The 20,953-nt window shown below is 36.9% G+C and overlaps 1 protein-coding gene across 12 annotated transcripts in view; it reads right to left on the reverse strand.

The window, feature by feature from the left end:
• Positions 1–20,953, reverse strand: part of SVIL (supervillin) — a 227,585-nt gene that overhangs the window by 66,388 nt on the left and 140,244 nt on the right. For 7 of the 12 annotated variants that reach the window (XM_070728955.1, XM_070728953.1, XM_070728956.1 and 4 more), the window contains 5 exons: positions 13,254–13,288; positions 9,222–9,283; positions 7,585–7,724; positions 4,423–4,672; positions 171–729 (listed from right to left, as the gene is read on the reverse strand). In XM_070728955.1, coding sequence (XP_070585056.1) covers positions 171–729; positions 4,423–4,672; positions 7,585–7,724; positions 9,222–9,283; positions 13,254–13,288 — 1,046 coding nt within the window. Of the gene's footprint in view, positions 1–170; positions 730–4,422; positions 4,673–6,835; positions 6,932–7,584; positions 7,725–9,221; positions 9,284–13,253; positions 13,289–13,950; positions 14,122–14,550; positions 15,412–17,450; positions 17,535–20,953 lie in introns of all 12 variants that reach the window. The other 5 variants (XM_070728944.1, XM_070728946.1, XM_070728945.1 and 2 more) reach the window with 5 other exon arrangements.

A 20,953-nucleotide genomic window follows, 5' to 3' on the forward strand; every position in this document is an offset into this window, starting at 1 on the left:
TTTAGAACGTAGCTTGCAAAGCATGTTGCTTCAATCCCTTTGCTATAATTTCATTTTCACTTACACATATACGCACACCTTCATTGGGAGCTAAACGCTGATTAAAATTTGTATAATGAGGAGATTAAGATTTATTTAGACAAACAAAGCACTGGAAGTGAATCACTTACCTCTTTGCAGTGTTGAGTCCATAGCAATTTCTTCATACTCCATCTGCTCCTCAAATGGCTCCTCTTTGACTTCTTGTTTCGTTGGCAGGATGTCAGTGACCTTTTCTTCAGTATTCTGACAAAGAGACTGTGGGTGAAGCAATTCCATGCTGCTTTTTCTTGGGAATGCATATTTCTTCTCTTTGTTGTTGTCTACTTTTTTATCAGGAAGAGGATGTGGGAGCTCTTCCTCAAAGAAGCAATGCTTCCTTTTACCAACCATTTCCCATTTTGAAAATTCCTTGGGCTCTGCTTCTTCATGATCTCTCAACTGTTGATTGTCCTTTCTTATTTCTACTGAAGGCTGCCTCAATTCTGTTGTCGGGGTGATTTTTAACGACAAATCCATGCTTTCCACTGAAGGGTGGTATTTGAAATCAGCTTTATCGACCATTGTATCTTCCTCTGCCTTCATATGAAGATCTTTACTAAATAATGGTGGCAACGCAGATATCATACTTGATACGGATGTTATAGTAGTCGGAGACAGAGGAGTGATCTTCTCACTGTCACTTTGTACCTAGGGAATGAGATAAGAGACTTAAAACTGGTTGTTTGCAAGAAAAACTGTGTAATAACCAACAATTATGCTAGCTATTCATTATTGTAACCTTTCAGACGCTGAGCTGGCAACATGATCGCACAGAAGCGTAAGAAGACTAGTGAAAATGAGATATAGGAGAACAATTGTGATTTTTGTACCTCTTTCGCCATAATTCCATATTTTTAAAATGCTGCTTCTGGAAACAGTTGCAATTCCAGATCCTCAATGATTCTCTTTTCATCAGCTGAGAAGTATATTTATTTACAAACCTACTTTTCCTAACATCTTAACAAACCTACAATCATATATGTTGGCTGATGAATGTGGGAAATCAGAAACAGAAGTGGGAAATTTTGGTCCTTTTCTAATATTTGATTAGAACAGTGTTTCCCAACCTTGGCAACTTGAAAATATTTGGACTTCAACTCCCAGAATTCCCCAGCCAGCATTTGCTGGCTGGGGAATTCTGGGAGTTGAAGTCCAAATATCTTCAAGTTGCCAAGGTTGGGAAACACTGGATTAGAACATCCATTGCTCCAATCTCTGATGAGGACAACTAAAGTCTAGCATTTATCTGGAAGGCCACAAGTTATCCAACTGAGTATTAGAAAGTCAAACTAGGCCTCGGATTCAATTCCTCATTCAGCAGAAAACTTGCTGGGAGACTTTCTTATGAAAGTTTTACAACTAAATTCATATATTACACTAAGTCACCATTTGCTTAACTCTGTTCATCTGAATTAATAAAGAATTGAATAGCACAATAATATACAAACAAATCACATTTTGGTTTAGCACAACATATGAACTCATTCTCTTCATATAATCTATCTTATAAAAGTTGCAGGGAATAAGCATGGGGAAAAAGAATTGGAATGAACCTTGTATGTAATTTGAAGAAACAGTCAGATAAAATATAATAATTTAATTTGGAAAAAAAACCCCAATTTCTAAATATTTATGTACATGGTCAGGAAGCATTAGCCTTTATATTTTAATTCTACAATTCAACCATTGTAAATTAATCAATGCAAGAAGTATAATCAACAAGTTGTCTGAATTCCTCCTACTACTTGACACCAACATATTTGACATAATCTTTGTTTGTGAAACATGGCTGAATACATCCTATCCTGACTCCATCATCACACCAAGTAACTACCTTGTTTTCCGGTCTGACCGTGAATCCTGCAGAGGAGGTGGGGTAGCTATATTCTATAAAAATTCACTCAATCTAAAAAACATTCAAGTTGCACATGATCTTATCCTTCCTGAAACCATTATATGTGATCTTTCCCTCAACACCACACTCCGCTTCCTACTTTGCTACAGAGCTCCAAACTACGACATTATCGATGCAACAAAATTAACCTCCCTACTAACGTAGAAAGCTTAGAACTACGGCGCCTAAATCACCATCTAAGTATTGCCCACAAGATCATATTCTGCCACGTTCTGCCTGTCAATGACTACTTCAGCTTCAACCGCAACAATACAAGAGCACGCAACAGATTCAAACTTAATGTTAACCGCTCCAAACTTGACTGTAAAAAATATGACTTTAACAATCGAGTTGTCGAAGCGTGGAACTCATTACCTGACTCAGTAGTGTCAACCCCTAATCCCCAACATTTTTCCTTTAGACTATCCACGATTGACCTCTCCAGGTTCCTAAGAGGTCAGGAAGGGGCGTACATAAGTGCACCAGTGTGCCTTTCGTCCAATTGTCTCTCCTTTATCTCATATATCTTTTCTTCCTTTCATATATCTTCTCCTCTATTTTTATATCTTTTCTTCTATCCTTTTCTTTATATATATTACTACATGTCTATACTCTTCAATATGTATTGTGTATTGGACAAATAAACAAACAAACAAACAAACAAACAAACAAACAAACAAACAAACATACGCTTACTCTATTAGTGCTATCACTTTTAAATAAAATTTATAGAATGTACGAGTTTTTAAAAATGTTATTTGTTGCAGAACATGATTATATCCAGATGAGCTCAACACACCTTTGACATCATGGATCAATTATAATGGGGCAGGGGAACCTTAATGTTAAAATAAGATATTTGCTATTTGTACCAATTTTCAACCTTGAAAGCTACTTTACCAATATTGATCACATACAGATGAAAATAAGATAGACACAATTCTTGAATATGTACTGGTCACTGATCCTAATAAAAATTGTGTTCAATTATTGGGTGTAAGAACAATAGGAGCAAACAACATGGTTATAAATCAAATAATCTAAGCTCTGATGATAAACACAGTCCATGTTTACCCTATTTATAGGCAAGTTGGTTCCAGGTAGCAGCTGGGCCTCTGAAGTTAAATTTCCAATATGGAAAGAATTTGTGGTGTACTTGTACCCAAACCAAGAGGGATTTATTTTTTACCTAGTAAACATGTTTAGAATTAGAGAAGTATATAGCTTTTGAAGTTCAGGGCTAAATGACTAGAATTTGAGATCTACTTAGGATAATGCCACATTTTTCATACTATAAGATGCACTGGTGACGCACCAGGATTTTGAAGAGATATGTAAGGAAAAAGTTTCTGCCCTCCCCCAAGAGCACTCTGCAATTTTTGCCCTCCCACAGGACCCCCCCCCAAAAGGGGAAAAGGGCTATTTTCCACCCGTTTTTTGCAAAAACAATGACAGTGTCAGGTACTTCAAGAACTTCAAGAATTTATGTGGGGAAATTTGCATTTGGAAATGTCAACTTAGGTAGCGCTTAGCTATTCGGTACCAATATAACTGCATGTCTATGTGACGTTTCAGTGAAATCACATTCACCATCATCAGGCTGAAGTTGTAAGCTTCGTGCTGTTGTAGATATAGTTTGCTTGCAACTGCCATTTGTTCCTTATAAATAGTGGTGGGGGTGGAGATTTGGTTTGAATGTAGCAAGTAGATTGGGTGGCTATGTTTTAATGATTTGATTGGTTGGTGGAATCACATTTAGTTGAAGGATTGACATGGTGATGATTATGATATGTTTTTTTGTTTAAGGCTGGTTTCCAAATTTCTAGTAGGCGGGACTTGTCATCACGTTTATTCATGCTGAGGGGGTGTTTTACTATCTCTATGGCTTCCATGATTATTCTTTTATATACGCGTTCTGTTTTGGAAAGTAATTTAGTTTTTCAAAGTCAATATACTGTATATATTTATTTATTCATTCATTCATTCATTCATTCATTCATTCATTCATTCATTCATTCATTCATTCATTCATTCATTAATTAGATTTGTATGCCGTCCCAGGACTCTGGGCGGCTCACAACAAAGATGAAAAAATCGTAAATATCACATATATTAAAAACAATTAAGAAATACATACACCATATTGTACTGTCTTCACCGGGTTGCAAAATTATCAATAATTTTGTGCAGGCAAGTTACCTTGCATTAGAAAAATGTGTTTGGGTGTTTAAAGTCTGCCTCATGATAAGAGGTTATCTCTACCTGCTGAGACACTAATCACACAGTTTGATTAACAGCAGTAGAGCTGCTGTCAGATGAAATGCTGGACCACATTTTTACACAAGGAAGTTTGAAGAAAGAGGGCATTAAATTCCATGTGGACAATTTCTACTGAATAAACATGACATGGCTGAGTTGTGAGCGGAGGAAAACATTTGCATTTGTACCTGCTCAACTTCTCCAAGAGTGACAGGCTGAGTTTGATAACGAGCTTTCAATCTCCTTTGTCTTAGATCCCTCTTCTTTACAAAGACCGCTTTTGTTATCGGTTGAGACAATTTATTAAATAAGGCCATCTTTTCAGCCAAACTTAGGGTAGAAGAATCCGGTTCTCCAGACTGATCTGGCTCAGCAGCAGCTTTGGCTTCTATTATTTCTTCTTTGATTGATGTTTTTTTGTGGACAGCTGCTTGCAACCTTAAAGGAAACCTCAGAATTAGCATACCTAGCAGCCTTAATAGCACATGACACATTAAAAAAAAACAAAAACCCAGGAAAGCTTCAAACAAGACCTAGGAAGAGTCAGGAGTAAACTGTTGGCAACTTGGTTTTGTGCAGCTGGATCTGCATTATCTTTTTAAAATCATATATTCCACATTTATCTAAAGATAGTGTTTCAAAACCCAAAGGAATCACAGCAATCATATCTATGCAATGCACCAATTTACATTGTGTAGCTACATATTGTAAGACAGAAGATATATAATCTCGATAAAAGGCTCTTCTGAACACTTAGCTACTAAATTTAACATTAAAAAAACCCTCTCATTTTGATTGTTATTTGTTGTAAACATAGCAAGATATTTGTGTTATTTTCATAGAAACATGCACAAAAGAGTACCAAACTCTTGAACCACGTTTTACTTTTGCTTTCCAGGAAACAATTCTTAGGGTGAGGGATATCCTCCATTTTATCTAGCCTTCCATTCACTGCTTACAATTTAAGATAAATAGTGACTATGCTAAAACAATATATATTCTATCAGGAAAGGCTGCTTATGCAGCCTTTTAAGCTTGTATTACCCACAAAAGGATGTGGGGAAAGCATTAATCTTTGTGCAGCATGCTCAACTCATGGGCGGGGCAGGAAAGACTGAGCCAGATGTTTCGTAAGATCTATAGTGAGCATCACATGCAGTGGTTTCTACATGCAAAACAGGCAACAATGACAACAACATTGTTATATGGCAATGATTCCAAACTTTCTGTTTGTCTGGGCTATATATGTATGTGCTTTTGTGTGTGTGCACACATATCTAATATAGACTGAGACAGAGAATGACTTAGGAAAGGTTTCAGCAAGATTTCTCACTTCAGGAAAGAAGAGTAGTAGTACTCTTCAACACAGGTCGTAGTGAGCATTAATTAAGTGAATTATTGATTGATTGATTGATTGATTGATTGATTGATTGATTGGATTTGTATGCCGCCCCTCTCCGGAGACTCGGTGCTTATAGCTTGAATCGGTGTAATTATAACTTTCTATAATTCTATCTTTTACTCTATTGACTCTGTTGTTTCTTCCCCAAACCCCCAAATCTTCAACCTTAGATTATGTAGAGTTGAGCTCTCCCCTTTTCTAAGAGGTCTGTAAGGGGCGTGCATAAGCGCACCATTGTTCCTATCGTCCATGTCCCACTGTCCTATTGTCTACTTTTCTCATTACTTCCTATGTTATGTTTATATAAACTACTATCCTATACTTGATTGATAAATAAAATAATAAATAAATAAATTTGAGTAAATACAAAAGTTGAGCAGTCCTCAAGAATACTTTATTTATTATTTACAACTTTATATACCTGGCAGGTTAAATTAAGAACTATACTGTCTTCTAGGTTCAATCTCACTAACCTCCTGCTTGGATTCACCAATGCCATTATCCATTTTCCATTAAGCTATTAAATTCAAACACATTCGCCCAATAAATATACAAAGACACTGGGAAGCAGTCAAGAGTGATGGAAGGATGAGCCATCGTAGTCTATGTTGTGGGTAAAAATCCATCTTTGCAATTTAAACATTACCATCCGGCAAAGTCAGCTATAGTGAACAGAAACAGAAATTCCAACAAAATTGCCAGTTTCAAGGAAATTTCTGGATTGTTTCTTCTCACCATATTTTAATCTTTCAGTTCTGACCCTTTCAGTTTCTTTTACAAGTACTGTATTAAGCAGCTGAAAGGCAATCCAAACAAAAGGAAGAATTTATGCTTACACCTATAGAGGGTGCAATTGTTCATCCTTCGATCAATCTTTCTGTTAAGGGACTAGAGACAGAAAGCAAATATCCAATGAGTATATTTGACTTTCTCCATGCGTTTCTCCCCTTTTATATTTGAGAATGAGATCCTCTCCTTCCCCCCAGAAAGAAAGAAACCAGATACTTTGCCTAATCTAAAAGCTCTTGAATCAAGCCAGCAACAAGCAAAAAGGTTTGACTGCTTTTGCAGTAGACAAAGAAAGGTTTTTATAAGAAAGTCAACCATTCTTTAAAGGCCTTCAAATCATCCAGTACGCTTGCTTTTACAGATGCATTTACTAGCAATGAAGCTTGCGTTCCCTCTTACATGCAACTTGCCTGGTAGGATGTACAGTGTTCTTAACTATAGTGGGATTAGGTATTCTTGCCACTACAGTGTGGGTATTCACAGTACATGAGGCAGGGGTAGGTTCACTTAAAAAAAAAAAATAGCCAAAAGGAAGAAAAATTCACAAGGAAAGAGAAAAGAACAGCATTAAGAAAGGCATATAGATTTCACTATGCAAGATGATATACAGTAGCTATTCCAGAGTTGAACGAAGTTCAATAAGTATTTTATAAAACTGCACTTCCAAGGCCAAGTTATCGGTTGACAGGAATGGTTCCACAAAAGTTTAACTGATGTTTATATTGTCTACAAGAGCAAAGAGATTTGAAAGACAGTTGCAGGATTTTAAACATACAGAATATGAATTCATTATTAGGATGGTACATGCATTTAGAAGGCTTCTGCGATTCTGGTAGGTTATGAAATTTCACTGGCAGAGGAAAGTGATATATTTGATTTCATTTCATTTATAACTCCAAGTAGTATCAAGTATATCCCTTTATCATCTGTGATTTATTAATTAGCCTATACATGTACTTTGTCCTGATTTAAATCAGTGACTCCAAAAAATGATAATTGTTCTCCTTTAAGCTACCATAATTTCCCAAAAATTGTTATCCGTCTGCTAGAACCTCTTCATAAATACCTAGCTATAAATACTTCATGAATGGAAGTAAAATTGTCTAATTAAGAAGCCAAGCAAGTATTTTATTTTAGTTAACATATTTCTAGGACTTACGTGGCAGCAATGACCATTTCTTCCGTTGTAACAGGTTGTGTGCGTGATCTATCTTGCATCCGTCTTAATCTTCTCTCCACAGAATAATTTATTGAACGTGGTCTTGGAACACTTTTATCGTCAACTGATTTTTCCATTTCCTGGAATGAAATATATTACCAGCTTAAAAGGAGGTCTTGGGCCAATATATTTATGGAGAACACATCTCCAGGAGAAGACCTCTCCAGTGCATCAACTCGAGGTTCGATTACTGCAATGCTTCCTACATGGGGGTGCCTTTGAATACCGTTTGGAGACTACAAATTGTGCAGAATGCAGCCGCGCAAGCTATAGTGGGGATACCAAGATCTTCCCACATTTCAACATCACTCTGTGAGATGCACTGGTTGCCAATTGGTCTCGGGCCCAATTCAAAGTGCTGGTTATGACTAGTGTTGGGCGAACCCAACGAAGTTTGGGTTTGGCGAATTCACCTGAACTTTGCCATGAAGTTCGGGTTCGGTGAACTCACCCGAACCCGAACAGCGCCGCTGCGGCGTCCTTTTCCGTAAAAATAAACAGGGAGGTGGGGAATTCGCCACCTCCTTATACTTCCTTTTATTTTTAGGGAAAAGGATGTTGCAGCAGCCCTGCAAGCAAAAGAAGGTGGGGAATCCTCCGATGGGATTCTGGGGGTGGGGCTTTGACATCACGGAGAGTCCTTCCTCCCTCGCCAGTCAGGAAGGAGTCCCCGTGACGTCAAAGCCCTGCCCCCGGAATCCCATTGTGGGATTCCCCACCTCCTTTTGCTTGCAGCGGTGCAAGCAAAAGGAGGTGGGGAATCCCACGATGGGATTCCGCACTCTCCTCCCAGGTGGTGGTGCTTCACGGTGTTCGAGCGAATGCTGAACCCGAACTTTTTAAAAAGTTCAGGTTCGGGTTCGGCAAGTTCGGTTCACCCAACACTAGTTATGACCTGTAAAGCCTCACATGGCTTAGGACCAGATTATCTTTGGGACCGTCTACTGCCTCATGTATCCCAGCAGCCAGTTAAGTCCCATAGAGTTGGCCTTCTCAAGGTCCTGTCAGCCAGACAATGTCGACTGGTGGGATCTAGGGGAAGAGCTTTCTCTGTGGCGGTCCCGGCCCTCTGGAACAAACTCCCTCCGTATATACATACCGCCTACTACCTCCTCACCAGTTTTTTGCAAACCCTTAAAAACCTACTTTTGCCAGCAGGCATGGGGGACATGAGTGATGAGACTGTCTCCAACCGATAATGTTACATGATTGGGTTGGATGAGTGTATGCGAATGTGTATGGGGTTTTTAAATGTGCTTAGAAATTTTTTATTTTTAGAGATATTAAATTTCTTGTATACTGTTATATTAATGTTGTACGCCGCCCTGAGTCGCTTTGAGAAGGACGACATAGAAATCTAATTAAATAAATAAATAAATAAATAATGAGAGTTTACACCCAAACTCGCCACATCATGTTGTCATCATGTGACACTCCCTGACACTTCCCATTTGCGGAGCTGGGGTGGGTGTGGCCTGTGCGTGATGCATCTGGCCCATGGGCCACCAGTTTGATACCCCTCCCTTAAACTGAAGTAGTGAAAGATTTACATCCTTTGAGAAAAATAAGATACTTACTCTGAAAAGCAACCTTTTTGCAGAAACGCTCAGCTTAGCTCTTTCATCTAATTTGTCTTCATCTACAGAAAACAAATGATGTATTAGGCTCTAGGGCAGACAATTTAAATTGATCCTTCACAACACATACCTACAATAGAGCCCCATCAAGTAATCATCAGTCTATGACAAAGAATTATTACAGTAATAACCAGCAATCCATCCATTTGGTTCCTTGATGAATGAATGGCATTGATGCTAGTTCAAAATCCACAGATTCTACAGAAGAGGAGTAATGGGGATGACTGTGAAGAAGGCACCTGGAAGCTGTCAGAACAATCTGTGTTAAGTTCAGGTAAGGTGGGAAAATACTGGAGAAAAAAAAGGTTCAGACTGTCTTTCCTAAATTTATCAGACTACAAAAGGGAAAACATGGGCAGACTTGCAATATTCTTTTACTATGACCTATTTCAATAGAATTCTAAGTTTCCTATAGAGAGTCAGTATCTCCATCTGGGTTTATCTTGTAGGGCTGACGCAGAGGCCATGAACAGCTAAGCACAACCAGCAAACCCCCAACATTTTACCCTTAGACTATCCGCGGTTTTACCCTTAGACTATCCATGGTTGACCTCTCCAGATTCCTAAGAGGCCAGTAAGGGGCGTACATAAGCGCACTAGAGTGCCTTCCGTCCCCTGTCCTATAGTCCCTCCTATATCTTGTATTTCTTCTCTACTATAGCCTTCATTGTGTATTATTGTGTATTGGACAAAATAAATAAATAAAATAAAAATAAAAAAGTTGGAACACCCTCCTAAAGTCTATTCCAGCTAGTTCAAGAAGAAAGAGGGGTCTAATAAACAGGCAAGGGTTCAACGCAATCCTTTTTCTGCCTTATACCTCTATCTTCCAACTGATCTTTAAATTTTATTGAAGTTTATTACCAGATGTCCCCAGAGGCAAAGCATTTAAAAACTGCAGCAGTCAGGATGTTTTCACGTTACCTTTTGTTATTAATTCCAAAAATTGATAGCATCTAGGGCAGTCTGCATTTGCAGCAGGTTTGCACAAGTTGAGACCAGATGTGACCTTTAGAGTTGCTGTTTGATTTATTCATTAGACCCTTAGACACTGACCTCTCTGATGATATCCTTTACTTTAGTTCCAAAAATTGTCTTACCACAACAACAAAGAAACAAGATCTGGCCTGTCTGACTTGCTCTTGAAAGTTAAAAGAAGAATGTATTTCTTGGTGGCTGTAGCACAAAAACATTTTCTCCTACTTATTCCTCTAATGTCAAAATTTCCCTTTCTGAAAATTAGTCTGTCTCTTTGCTTTCAGAACAGGTGGTTCTGAAAATATATATTTACTCTAAGCTTGTCAACCAGAAGGTTGGAAGGTTGATACCCAAGCTCCGTTTGACGGGATGAGCTCCTGTTGTTTCTACAATTCCTGTCCATCTAGCGGTTTGAAAGCATGCAAATGAAAGTAAATAAATTGGTACCATTTCAGTTGTACGGTAATGAGGTTCTGTCTACCTCAGCGTACTCATGCTAGCCATATGACCACTGAAGTGTCTTCGGACAACGCTGGTTCCCACCGGCTAAGAATCAGACATGACTGGGCAGGGAAAATCTTTACCTTTTACCTATTTGACTAGCTACCCTGAAGGTGTTAAATATATTACGTTTCATTATATCTTATGTAGTACTTGAGGGACGAATCCCCATTCTTTAACATACATATGAAGACAAGAGGATTTCATGTAATGTTCAGTTTAATTTCTATCCAGCAACCTGCCAATCAAACTCTATATTCAGATGAGGTTAGGGCAACATTCCACTCAGTCCACATAGCAAAGAAATACAGCCTGATTTTTATTTATTAAATATCAGCAAACATTAAAACAGTCAACTGGGGAAAAAAAGGATTAAAGGCAGACAAAAACAGGGAGAAAGAAAGATATGAACAGGCCTCCTCCATAAACAAATAGACATGCACACGAAAGACATATATAACAGTTGCAAATGCTATTCGGTTCTTGAAGAGGTGAAAATAGCAATTTGCAGGATGTGGTTTATATATCTAATACAGTTTGGAGTGTAGTTATCATCATTACATTGGTCTATCAAAATTTATCTTTTGTCTGAAAAGGTTTAGGGCTTCCTGCCTGAGCAAGGTGTTGGACTGGAAGATCTCCAAGGTCCCTTCTAATATTCTGCTCATTTTTATTTTATTTATTTGTCAAACATGCACAAGGTAGTAGGTATTGGCATCAACATAAACATTAGCAAAGTAGGTACAGGTAAATTAGGCAATAGGACAGTAGGACAGGGACTGTAGGCACAATGATGCACTTATGCATGCCTCTTACAAACCTCTTAGGAATAGGATGAGGTCGACTGTAGATAGTCTAAGGTTAAAGTTTTTGGGGATTTGGAGAACAAACCACAGAGTCAAGTACAGTAGTCCCTCACTATACCGCGCTTCACCTACTGTGGCTTCACTTCATTGCGGGTTTCCGAGGAAGCCGATCGGCAGATTTAAACAGCCCGCCGAACTCGATCGGCAGGTTTTTAAAAAAAAAATAAAAATCTAAAATTGTAAATACTGTATTTAAATACTGTATCTAAAATAAATACTGTGTGGGAAGGGTTTATAAACACTTAAAACAATGAAAACTTACCAAACAATTACAATATAAATACTTAAATAAGTACTATCAGTCGATAAATTCCCCATCGCGGATTTCACCTATCGCGGCCAGGTCTGGAACGTAACACCAGCGATAGGTGAAGGACTACTGTAGTGCATTCCAGGCACTGGTCACTCTGTTGCTGAAGTTGTATTTTCTGCAGTCGAGTTTGGAGTGTTTTACATTAAGTATGAATAGACTGTATGCTTGTGTATAGTTCTAGTTCAAGCTGAAGAAATCATGGACAGATAGGACATTATGGTAAATGATTTTATGAACTACATTTAGCTCAGATCGAAGACGACAAAGTTCTAGATTATCCAAGCCCAAAATTTTAAGTCGGGTGGAATAATAAGGTATTCTGTTGCAAGTAGAGGAGGACTCTTCTTGTGAAATATTTTTGGACTATCTCAATTGTATTGATATCCAGTATGCAGTGTGGGTTCCAGACAGATGAGCTGTATTCAAAAATTGGTCTAGCAAATTTTTTGTATGCTCTGGTTAGTAGATTAATATTAACAGAGAAGAAGCTACGCATTAGAATAATAACTTTCAGTGCCTTTTTGGCAATGTTATTACAGTGGGCTCTGGCACATAGGTCATTAGATATGAGTACTCCAAGGTCCTTGACAGAGTGAGGGTCATCTATAAGGTTCTGTTCTGTTCTATTATTTATCCTATTATTACTTCAGATTATTCTATTCTATCTTGTCACCCCAACAATAGAAAGAATGCTGCCAATGCCTTCTCCAGGTGGCTGAAGGCTATGGCAATCTGGGAGTAATGTGAGTTGATTATCTTCCTTCTTGGTCAGATTCAACAGCTGAACCAGCTGTTTTGCCAACTCTTTCTTGTGGTGGCTTCTTAGCTCCAACAACTGTTTCTGTTGGGACCCTAGGAAGCTCAGGCAGGGAGGCAAGGAGTGGTGGACAGGTAAGAGGTGAGTAGAGACCACCGAGGCAACTCTCGATGTGAGTGATATTGAGTTGGCCATTGAGTTGGCCAGACGGACCCAATCATGCCCACCCAGTTGGTCATTAGCCAGTTCATATTAGTGATCCGTGGGATTTAAAATGATTAATTTAATGTGCAAAAGTTTGGGGACCCATGTTATAAAGAGTTCAGTTAATGCATTTTATTGTTTCGTTTTATTGTTGTTATATTGTCTTATTTAGATGCATTTTGGTCTGATTCACTTTTAACTTATCATGGATGTTAAAACGTTTTTTATATATAATGCTAGCTCTCATGAGTTGCCAGATTACACTGTGATATACTGTAAATGTAATAAGTAAAAATAAAGAAAAAATGAAAATAGTCAAGAAAAAAAATATGGATCAAAAAACAAAATCCTACCTTCAGGAGTTGGCATTTCTGGATTGAAAGTGGACCTATGGAAATTTCACAAAAGAAAAAGATAAATCAATAGTATTTCTTTTTTACAAAGGAAAAAGATAATCCATTTGAAGTCAAGAAGGACAGGAGAAACCACAAATAAGATAGTGTTTCAGTTTGCAATAATCTTTTGTTTGCAAATAACCTGAAAGCAGGATCGCAAGCAATTCCAGCCAAGTGTAAGTTGCATGAAGGAGAATGAAATCAGGTAATTCATTACATAAATAATAAAAATCAAACATCTTAAAATACAGCCCCCAATGATTACATCTAGCACTGATTTCAGATTATTTTTTAAAAAAAACACTGCTTCAAACATTATAGATAGATTGAATCTATTGCAGGGATAAAGCTATTATTTTCACCATAGAATACATGCTAAACTTTTAAAGACAACTGTTTACTGTTCCTAATATGGAATAGAATGTAGTTATGTACATGTGTGTGTGCATATACAGTATATCAATGTATAATAAAACCACTCCCTCCGAATCAGCCGCCTCCAACTGCATTATTAGTCTGGCTGAATAATACTTAACTTTCATTTTTTAAAAAACAAAGAAATCCTAAAAGACCTTGAAGAATCTCGTTTATTTTACTAATATAAAGTGCAATATATGGGCTATTATTCACTGATCTCAGCTTTACAAATGCCTACCGATCTGTTTCCTTTCGCTCTGCTGAAGTTATGGGTTGAGTCCTAAATCTCTCAGAAGTCTTTCTATTTTCCTCAGGAGAAAAATACCGTCTTGGTTTTCGTGACCTTTTTTCACTTTGAGCACTGCCCGACAAATCAGTACCTGATGTTTGCATCTCACACTGAGGTTCGCTTTTTAACACGGCAGAAAGTGGAGAGAGGAACAACAAAGAATTAGGATGAACAGGGAAGGGAAGAGGAATGAGAAAAGAGAAAAGTGAAGGTCAAATGTAAACATCCCATCAAAATCAGTCCCTTATTGCTCACTCGGCATGCTTCCAGAAAAAAACCATGCATAGAAAAAAGTACAAAGTCATTCCATTCCAGCCACCCAACATCAGAACTTGCACTAAGCAAGCAGAAGCATGTATGAAGAAGAAGATGGAGGCCAACATCGTGTCAAACATACTAGGTGGAAATTACACTGGGTATTTGAAGTGCTGCAGAATGCAACTGATGTTGAGTTTTTGAGTGCCGTTTATGCCAAGGACGTGCAAGTGTTCACATCAGTTAAAATAGTAGCAGTAGTAATAACAATAATAACCAGAAAATGTCACCTACAGTTCAGGATTCTTCTTGGCATTAGCAGTTTCCAAAAAGGCATTACGGAGTTGGGTCACGGAAACTTTTGTATCAACCACAGTAATCTCACCATTGGTGATCTTTCCTTCAGCGTCTTGGAACTGCATGGCATTCTTTGAAACATGCTCTTTACTTTTGAAAACTTCTAGTTTAGGAGATCCTGTGTGATCCGATAGGGAGCGTAGAAGGAACTTAGGTTTCATAGTAATCTCTTCCAGCGGCTGAGCATTCCCTCTAGCACTTCGAAGGTACATAATATTTTCAGTTTTCTCTACATTCTCATGAATCTTCATCTTAGGTTCAGGCATCCACTCCTTAAAGCTCTTTAGATCCTTCACAACTTTCAAAGACTTTAGCTTCACAACTGAATCTTTCTTAAATCCATCTTCTCTACTCTTCATTTGCTTGTGCATCTCTGAAGCTCGAACCACTTGTCTTTCCTTCTCAGTCTCCAATCCAGAATAATCAAGCTTGGGAGGTCCATAATTCTGAGTCAAGTGACATTTCTCATTGTCCATCGTAGCATCTGGTGGGAATCTAGTTATGAAGCTGGCAGCGGGCTGTATGGGAATCCTGCTAGTAGTGTTCCTTTTTGGTTCTTTGGGTACCACCAACTGAGCTGAATGAGCAATTCCAGCAGGCTGAACATAGCCATGCGCTGGTTGGCAGGCTAAATCAAATGGCTTACTGGCAACTCTATGGAAAGCAGATGTTTCCGACTGAAGAGGCACAACATTAACAGGTACTGGGAGAATTTTTCTTTGAGACATAGTGTCTGTGAGAAGTTCAAGGGTGCCACGAGAATTCTCCTCTTTCACCAGTTTCTCTCTAACTTTTACTCTTTAAGAAAGAAAAATGGATTAAAAAGTGGTTCAGCTATAAATAAGAAAAGGAGAAAGAGAGAATAAAGCATGCACCAATTTTGGGAAGAGACAGTAACATTAAAGTATTAGATATCGTTAAATGTTTGCAGAGAATCCTTCCATGAACTACTAATTACCAATTTCACCCCACTCATGTCACTGATTTCAGTACAGCTACTTTTCCATCTATTTTTATTTTCATGCACTAAACATCAAGTTTTGAACTTTTATGGTCTACAACGTTAATTTGGTAGGTTGGATATGGAGTTCAATATGGCCAGTTAAAATGTCCAAATAATAACTGGGCCATTTGTTCTCAAATGTGTTGAACATGCCCCTTTATTACGTTTGCAGAACTTGGAAATACATGGACTTTTGACATCTTGTTATATGCACTCTTATTAAATGACTGCCCAAACACAGAACACTTTTATCCTAGGAGGCAAGCTGGTAAAACTGTTTCCTATAGTTTTGAAACCTCATAGAATTTTCCTTTCCCATCTTACTGCCTATTTTTTTCTCTTAGCAGGTATGAATGCTTTCTAATGAAGCCATCAACCACTATTTCTGACACATAATGTCTTGGGGAAACCTAGCCATCACATCAATGCTTTGAAGCATTGTTGTAAACATATACTTGTCAACTTCCCATATATTTATTATTTTTAACTAAAAGAATATAGAATAGAATAGAATTCTTTATTGGCCAAGTGTGATTGGACACACAAGGAATTTGTCTTGGTGCATATGCTCTCAGCGTACATAAAAGAAAAAGATACATTTGTCAAGAATCATGTGGTACAACACTTAATGATTGTCATATGGGTTGTAGAATGTAGAAAGTGCTGGGAAAGGAACCTGGTGAACATACAGAGTTGTTTGCAGGCAATTTAGCACCAAATTGGAACTTAATCAATTTCCTTATAAGAATGATTCTAAAATTATGGACAGCATATTTCTAATTGGGGCTAATTGTTTCAAATATAAACAATGCCAAATTTCTGAAAGAGAGCTTTAATTTTTGGTATGCACACTGAACTATTATATTTTCAATATAAATAAATGTGTTATTTGTGAAAGACATGTTCTGCAAAATAAACAATACTGATGAAACAGAAAAAAATAAGGTGCTGAATACTGTATATTACATTGGATATGTGTCAAAACATTCTATTATCAAAATTGAAACCCAGATATATGCAACTGGGATCCTGGACACTACCTGGATGATTCTCTGCTGTTTTTTGGAAAGATTTTGAACTTATTTGCCTTTTTTTCTTCTAGAACTGAAAATGACTAGACCAAGGAGAACTATCTGCTTTCTATTTCGGTAGGACTACAACTTATAAACTCCTGTCCTAACCAGAGTACCAAACTAGCTCTCTTAAATCTTGTGCTACAAAAAAAAAATGTAGCTCAGGATTCTGGAAGTAATATATCAGTATTATGATTAAGAGTCACCAATTTTTTTTAACATATTTAATGAATTTGTCAAATGCTTATTAAAGCTAGCCACTTTCCAGCATTTATTATTCAATGAAGGCTCCTTTACTGATGATAACTCATGTATCTGTAAGCATGAAGATTTTCATGATTCTAAATAAAAGCTACTGAATTAAATATTATGGGAAACAACCCAGTATGAGAAACATTTCTGCATTTAGTACTTGAAACATTTCACAGGCTGTTAATCTATGGTGTTACTGAATGCAAGGCAACAGAGTAAGTTAATGACATAATACTGTGAAAAGAAAGCTTAAATTTAGCCAGTTTTACAATATCTATATCTATTAAGTAATTTCTATTAACAAACCATCAATTAATTGCGAGTGACCAGGATTTTATAAGGGAACACGGTGCACCAAAATGGTCCATTAACTAGAAACAGTAATTTATGATTCCATGCCATCAAAAAATATTAATGACATTTGTTAAAATGATCATGGGTGAAAGAAAACAGAGACAAATGTTACAGTCCAGTTATTATTTACACCACACAGCTACATGGTAGAATACCTGGAGGGCCAGTTGATAAGTGAAGGTGTGTCCCCATCGGAATCTTTCTGAAGAAACCAATCGGATTTTGTTTTCCCTGTACTACTACAGAAAATAGAACTTCAGAAAATGTTCAGATATTCAAAACATGTACACTCAACTCTGCTATAGACTCTAGTTAAACATACTGTATCTTGTATGTGAATTTAACTAGAGAGCTATCTGCAAAAGTTACTTCTACTTACACAAGTCCATAATATAGAGGGGTTCACAAAGAAATGTTTTTTTCTAAATGTTTAATCTTAATAAAAAATATAGTTTAATCTGAATAAGAAATACTGAAGAAGTAAGGTAATACCTAATACTAAATTAACAAATAATACCTTGACCTTAAAGGGGAATGGAATTCTAAATATCAAGACATAAGATAATTTAAAACTTAAGCATTTCCTTATACAGTAATCCCTTATATTATTAGTTAGACTGGATCCTTTATTAGAAAAAAATATTTATTTTTAATATATATTTTATTTAAGAAGCCTAATTTTTCAAAGCTTTTACATATCCTAGAGAGGGGTGGTTTCCAGATTGCGTTGCTGCTACTTTGCTCAGGGATGTGCCACATAAATGCATGGGCACGTGCATTGCAGGGGCACATGCCCAGTACTAAAAAAGGCTTCTGCGCATGCACAGAAGCAAAAAACAAGATGGCGGCACCAGAGGCGCTGCGAAATGAACCGACTTGGGGGCGTGGCAGGCCTGGGTCACTGCCAGTTCCAGCAACTCAGGCCGCAATGTTATAACCTATAGAACCGGTCCAAACCTGTAGGAACTCTTCTCTAACCCTGGACCTGAAATGTGTTAATGTTAGAATATTCTTTATTTCCCCACATACCTAAATTATAACAAGTAAATACTGTATATACATTTAAAAGAATACATTTTATTTATGGGATTTAAGCAGATATGTATAGGATTGCCCTATTTGTCATTCCTTGTTTGAAAGTAAACAGTGATATGTAAAAAAAACCAAAGGTTTGAAACTGAAACAAAACTATATTTTTAAATAATGATTTACACACTCAATGCTTTATTAATAAGATTAACAGAATAGCTGTTTTAGGCCAGTTTCTCATAGCCACTACTTTTTTCTTGGCTGATATTGCTAGACGTAAGTAATACTTGTTCAGTAATCAGAATACAAAAGTGAAAAATGAAATTTTAGGTGTGTCATGTATCAGTACTACTGTATATCATATATATTTATTTGGAATTGTCAACGATGCAACCTGCATATCAATGCAGAGATCAAATTATCTTTTATTGTTCAAATCCAGACATTGCACTATCTTACTAAGTTTTATTAACTTTTGAAGCCACCTGGAAGCTACATTTTTTCAAATTACAAAACTGTAAAAATGCTAATGCTGAAACAAGAGATTGAAGTGATAACAAAAGAAAGTGGAACAGAGTGCATGGTTCCCAGTGTCATTGTCAAAGCCCAGATCTTCTTTGTGGATAAGTAAATTGGATTCAATTGTTTCCAAATGTGGTGTACACCAGGTGTATTTGATGTATTCCCAGGTATTTATGTCTGGGAATTATGAAACTTGTAGTCAAAATATATAAAAAGGACCATATTGGGAAAAATCTACTTTAGAAATACTTTACACTGAAGAGAATGAAACACAGGGCAAAGAAATGGGAGAATTGCAATTAGGAATGATTTCTTCTGATCTAATATAAAATATTACCCAAACTAAGGACAATTTTAGAAAACATAAATGAATTCATGGAGGGCATTGCTGAAAAAGGCAGTAACGGTTGCAGTAAAATAAGGCATTAACAGCAAGTCACAATGTTTTGTTTTTCCATAACATGAACAAGTCATTTCTATAAAGATTTACCAATCTAATCTATAAAACCCAAAATTAAAGTTACATTCTTTTCCACATCAAGCATAAAATTCAGAAGCGGTTTCCATGTGGGAAAAAAAGTACTGTACTTACGTTCTTTTCTTTAATCAGAGTAGTATTTTACTGCAACAGTTGCAGTAAAATACTTCTATTTCTTTTTTTTCTCCCACCCTTCCTCACTTCTTTTCCCCTTTCCTTTCCCTTCCTTAAAGTTCCTCTATTTCCTTTTATATTTTGTATTTTATAATACTTAATAATTTAATTAAAAATTACGGGACCGCATCCTCCCTCATACCTTGCTGCGGCCAATAAAGCCTTCTCCAGGTCCCGTCCACCAAACAATGTTGGTCAGCGGAGCCTCAAGGAACAGACTTCTCTGTAGTGGCTCCGACCCTTTGGAACCAACTGCCCCCAGAGATCCACACTATCTCTACCCCACCTCACTGGACTTCCAGAAATCCGTTAAGACCTGGCTTTTCTGGCAGGCCTGGAATTAGGTTAGTGCAATTTTGTATGATTTTTTATGTCATTATTGTTTTATTGTATTGTTGGTTTTTATTATTAAATTTTAACTGTTTTTTAATTGTTGTATTTAGTTCTGTTCTTAGTCACTTTGGGTCTGTTTTGGAGTAAGCAGCATATAAATACAATAATTAAAAAAATAAATAAGTAAGAAAGTAAGTTTAAAAAAGAAAAAAGACAATAACTGTAATCATCTGTATGGATCAAAATCTATGGTTAGAACTTTATTTTCTAAGTAATTCATTGGTTTAGAATTTTTAACAAATTGAATGGAAGACGCATATCTAAAATAATTGACAGTTTTAGGAGCTAGCACTTTTGCTTTATTTTTGAAAGCATCATAAAAGTAATGATAAAGTTGTTTAATTGTACTCTACAGAATTTATATTAGGTAACCATAAAGTAATAAAAAGATAACGTGAATCCAAACCACTGATAAGGAGAAGTGGATATTATTACAGTAGTGCTTCCGCAACTAATGATTTTACACAGGAAACAATGTATTGTATCAAAATTCAAAGATCATGATAAACTCCAAAGCTTATTCCAAAAGTTGTTCATTTTACTAATGTAGCATTGAAGCTTTTCTCTAATTTCAATTTCCCAGGAGGTTTATTTAGAGCAGGGGTCTTCAACCTTGGCTTCTTTAAGACTTGTGGGTTTCAACTCCCAGAATTTCTCAGCCAACTGGTTGAGGAATTTTGGGAGTTGAAAACCACAAGTCTTAAAGTTGCCAAGGTTGGAGATTCCTGATTTAGAGGGAATGTGAATTTGGGAGTGTACTTGAAATGCAGTCCAGGGGCTCAGCGCTATGCAATCTAGTTTATAAAATCAGGATTGATTCAAAACTGGCTAAATTCAGATATAGGCTGAGTCTATTTAGTATAGAAACATAGAAGACTGGCGGCAGAAAAAGACCTCATGGTCCATCTAGTCTGCCCTTATACTATTTCCTGTATTTTATCTTACAATGGATATATGTTTATCCCAGGCATGTTTAAATTCAGTTACTGTGGATTTACCAACCACATCTGCTGGAAGTTTGTTGTTTGTATAATTCTCTTTCCTGGCCTGACAGCCACATCT

The sequence above is a fragment of the Erythrolamprus reginae genome, chromosome Z (genome assembly GCF_031021105.1).
Source record: "Erythrolamprus reginae isolate rEryReg1 chromosome Z, rEryReg1.hap1, whole genome shotgun sequence".
NCBI lineage: Eukaryota > Metazoa > Chordata > Lepidosauria > Squamata > Dipsadidae > Erythrolamprus > Erythrolamprus reginae.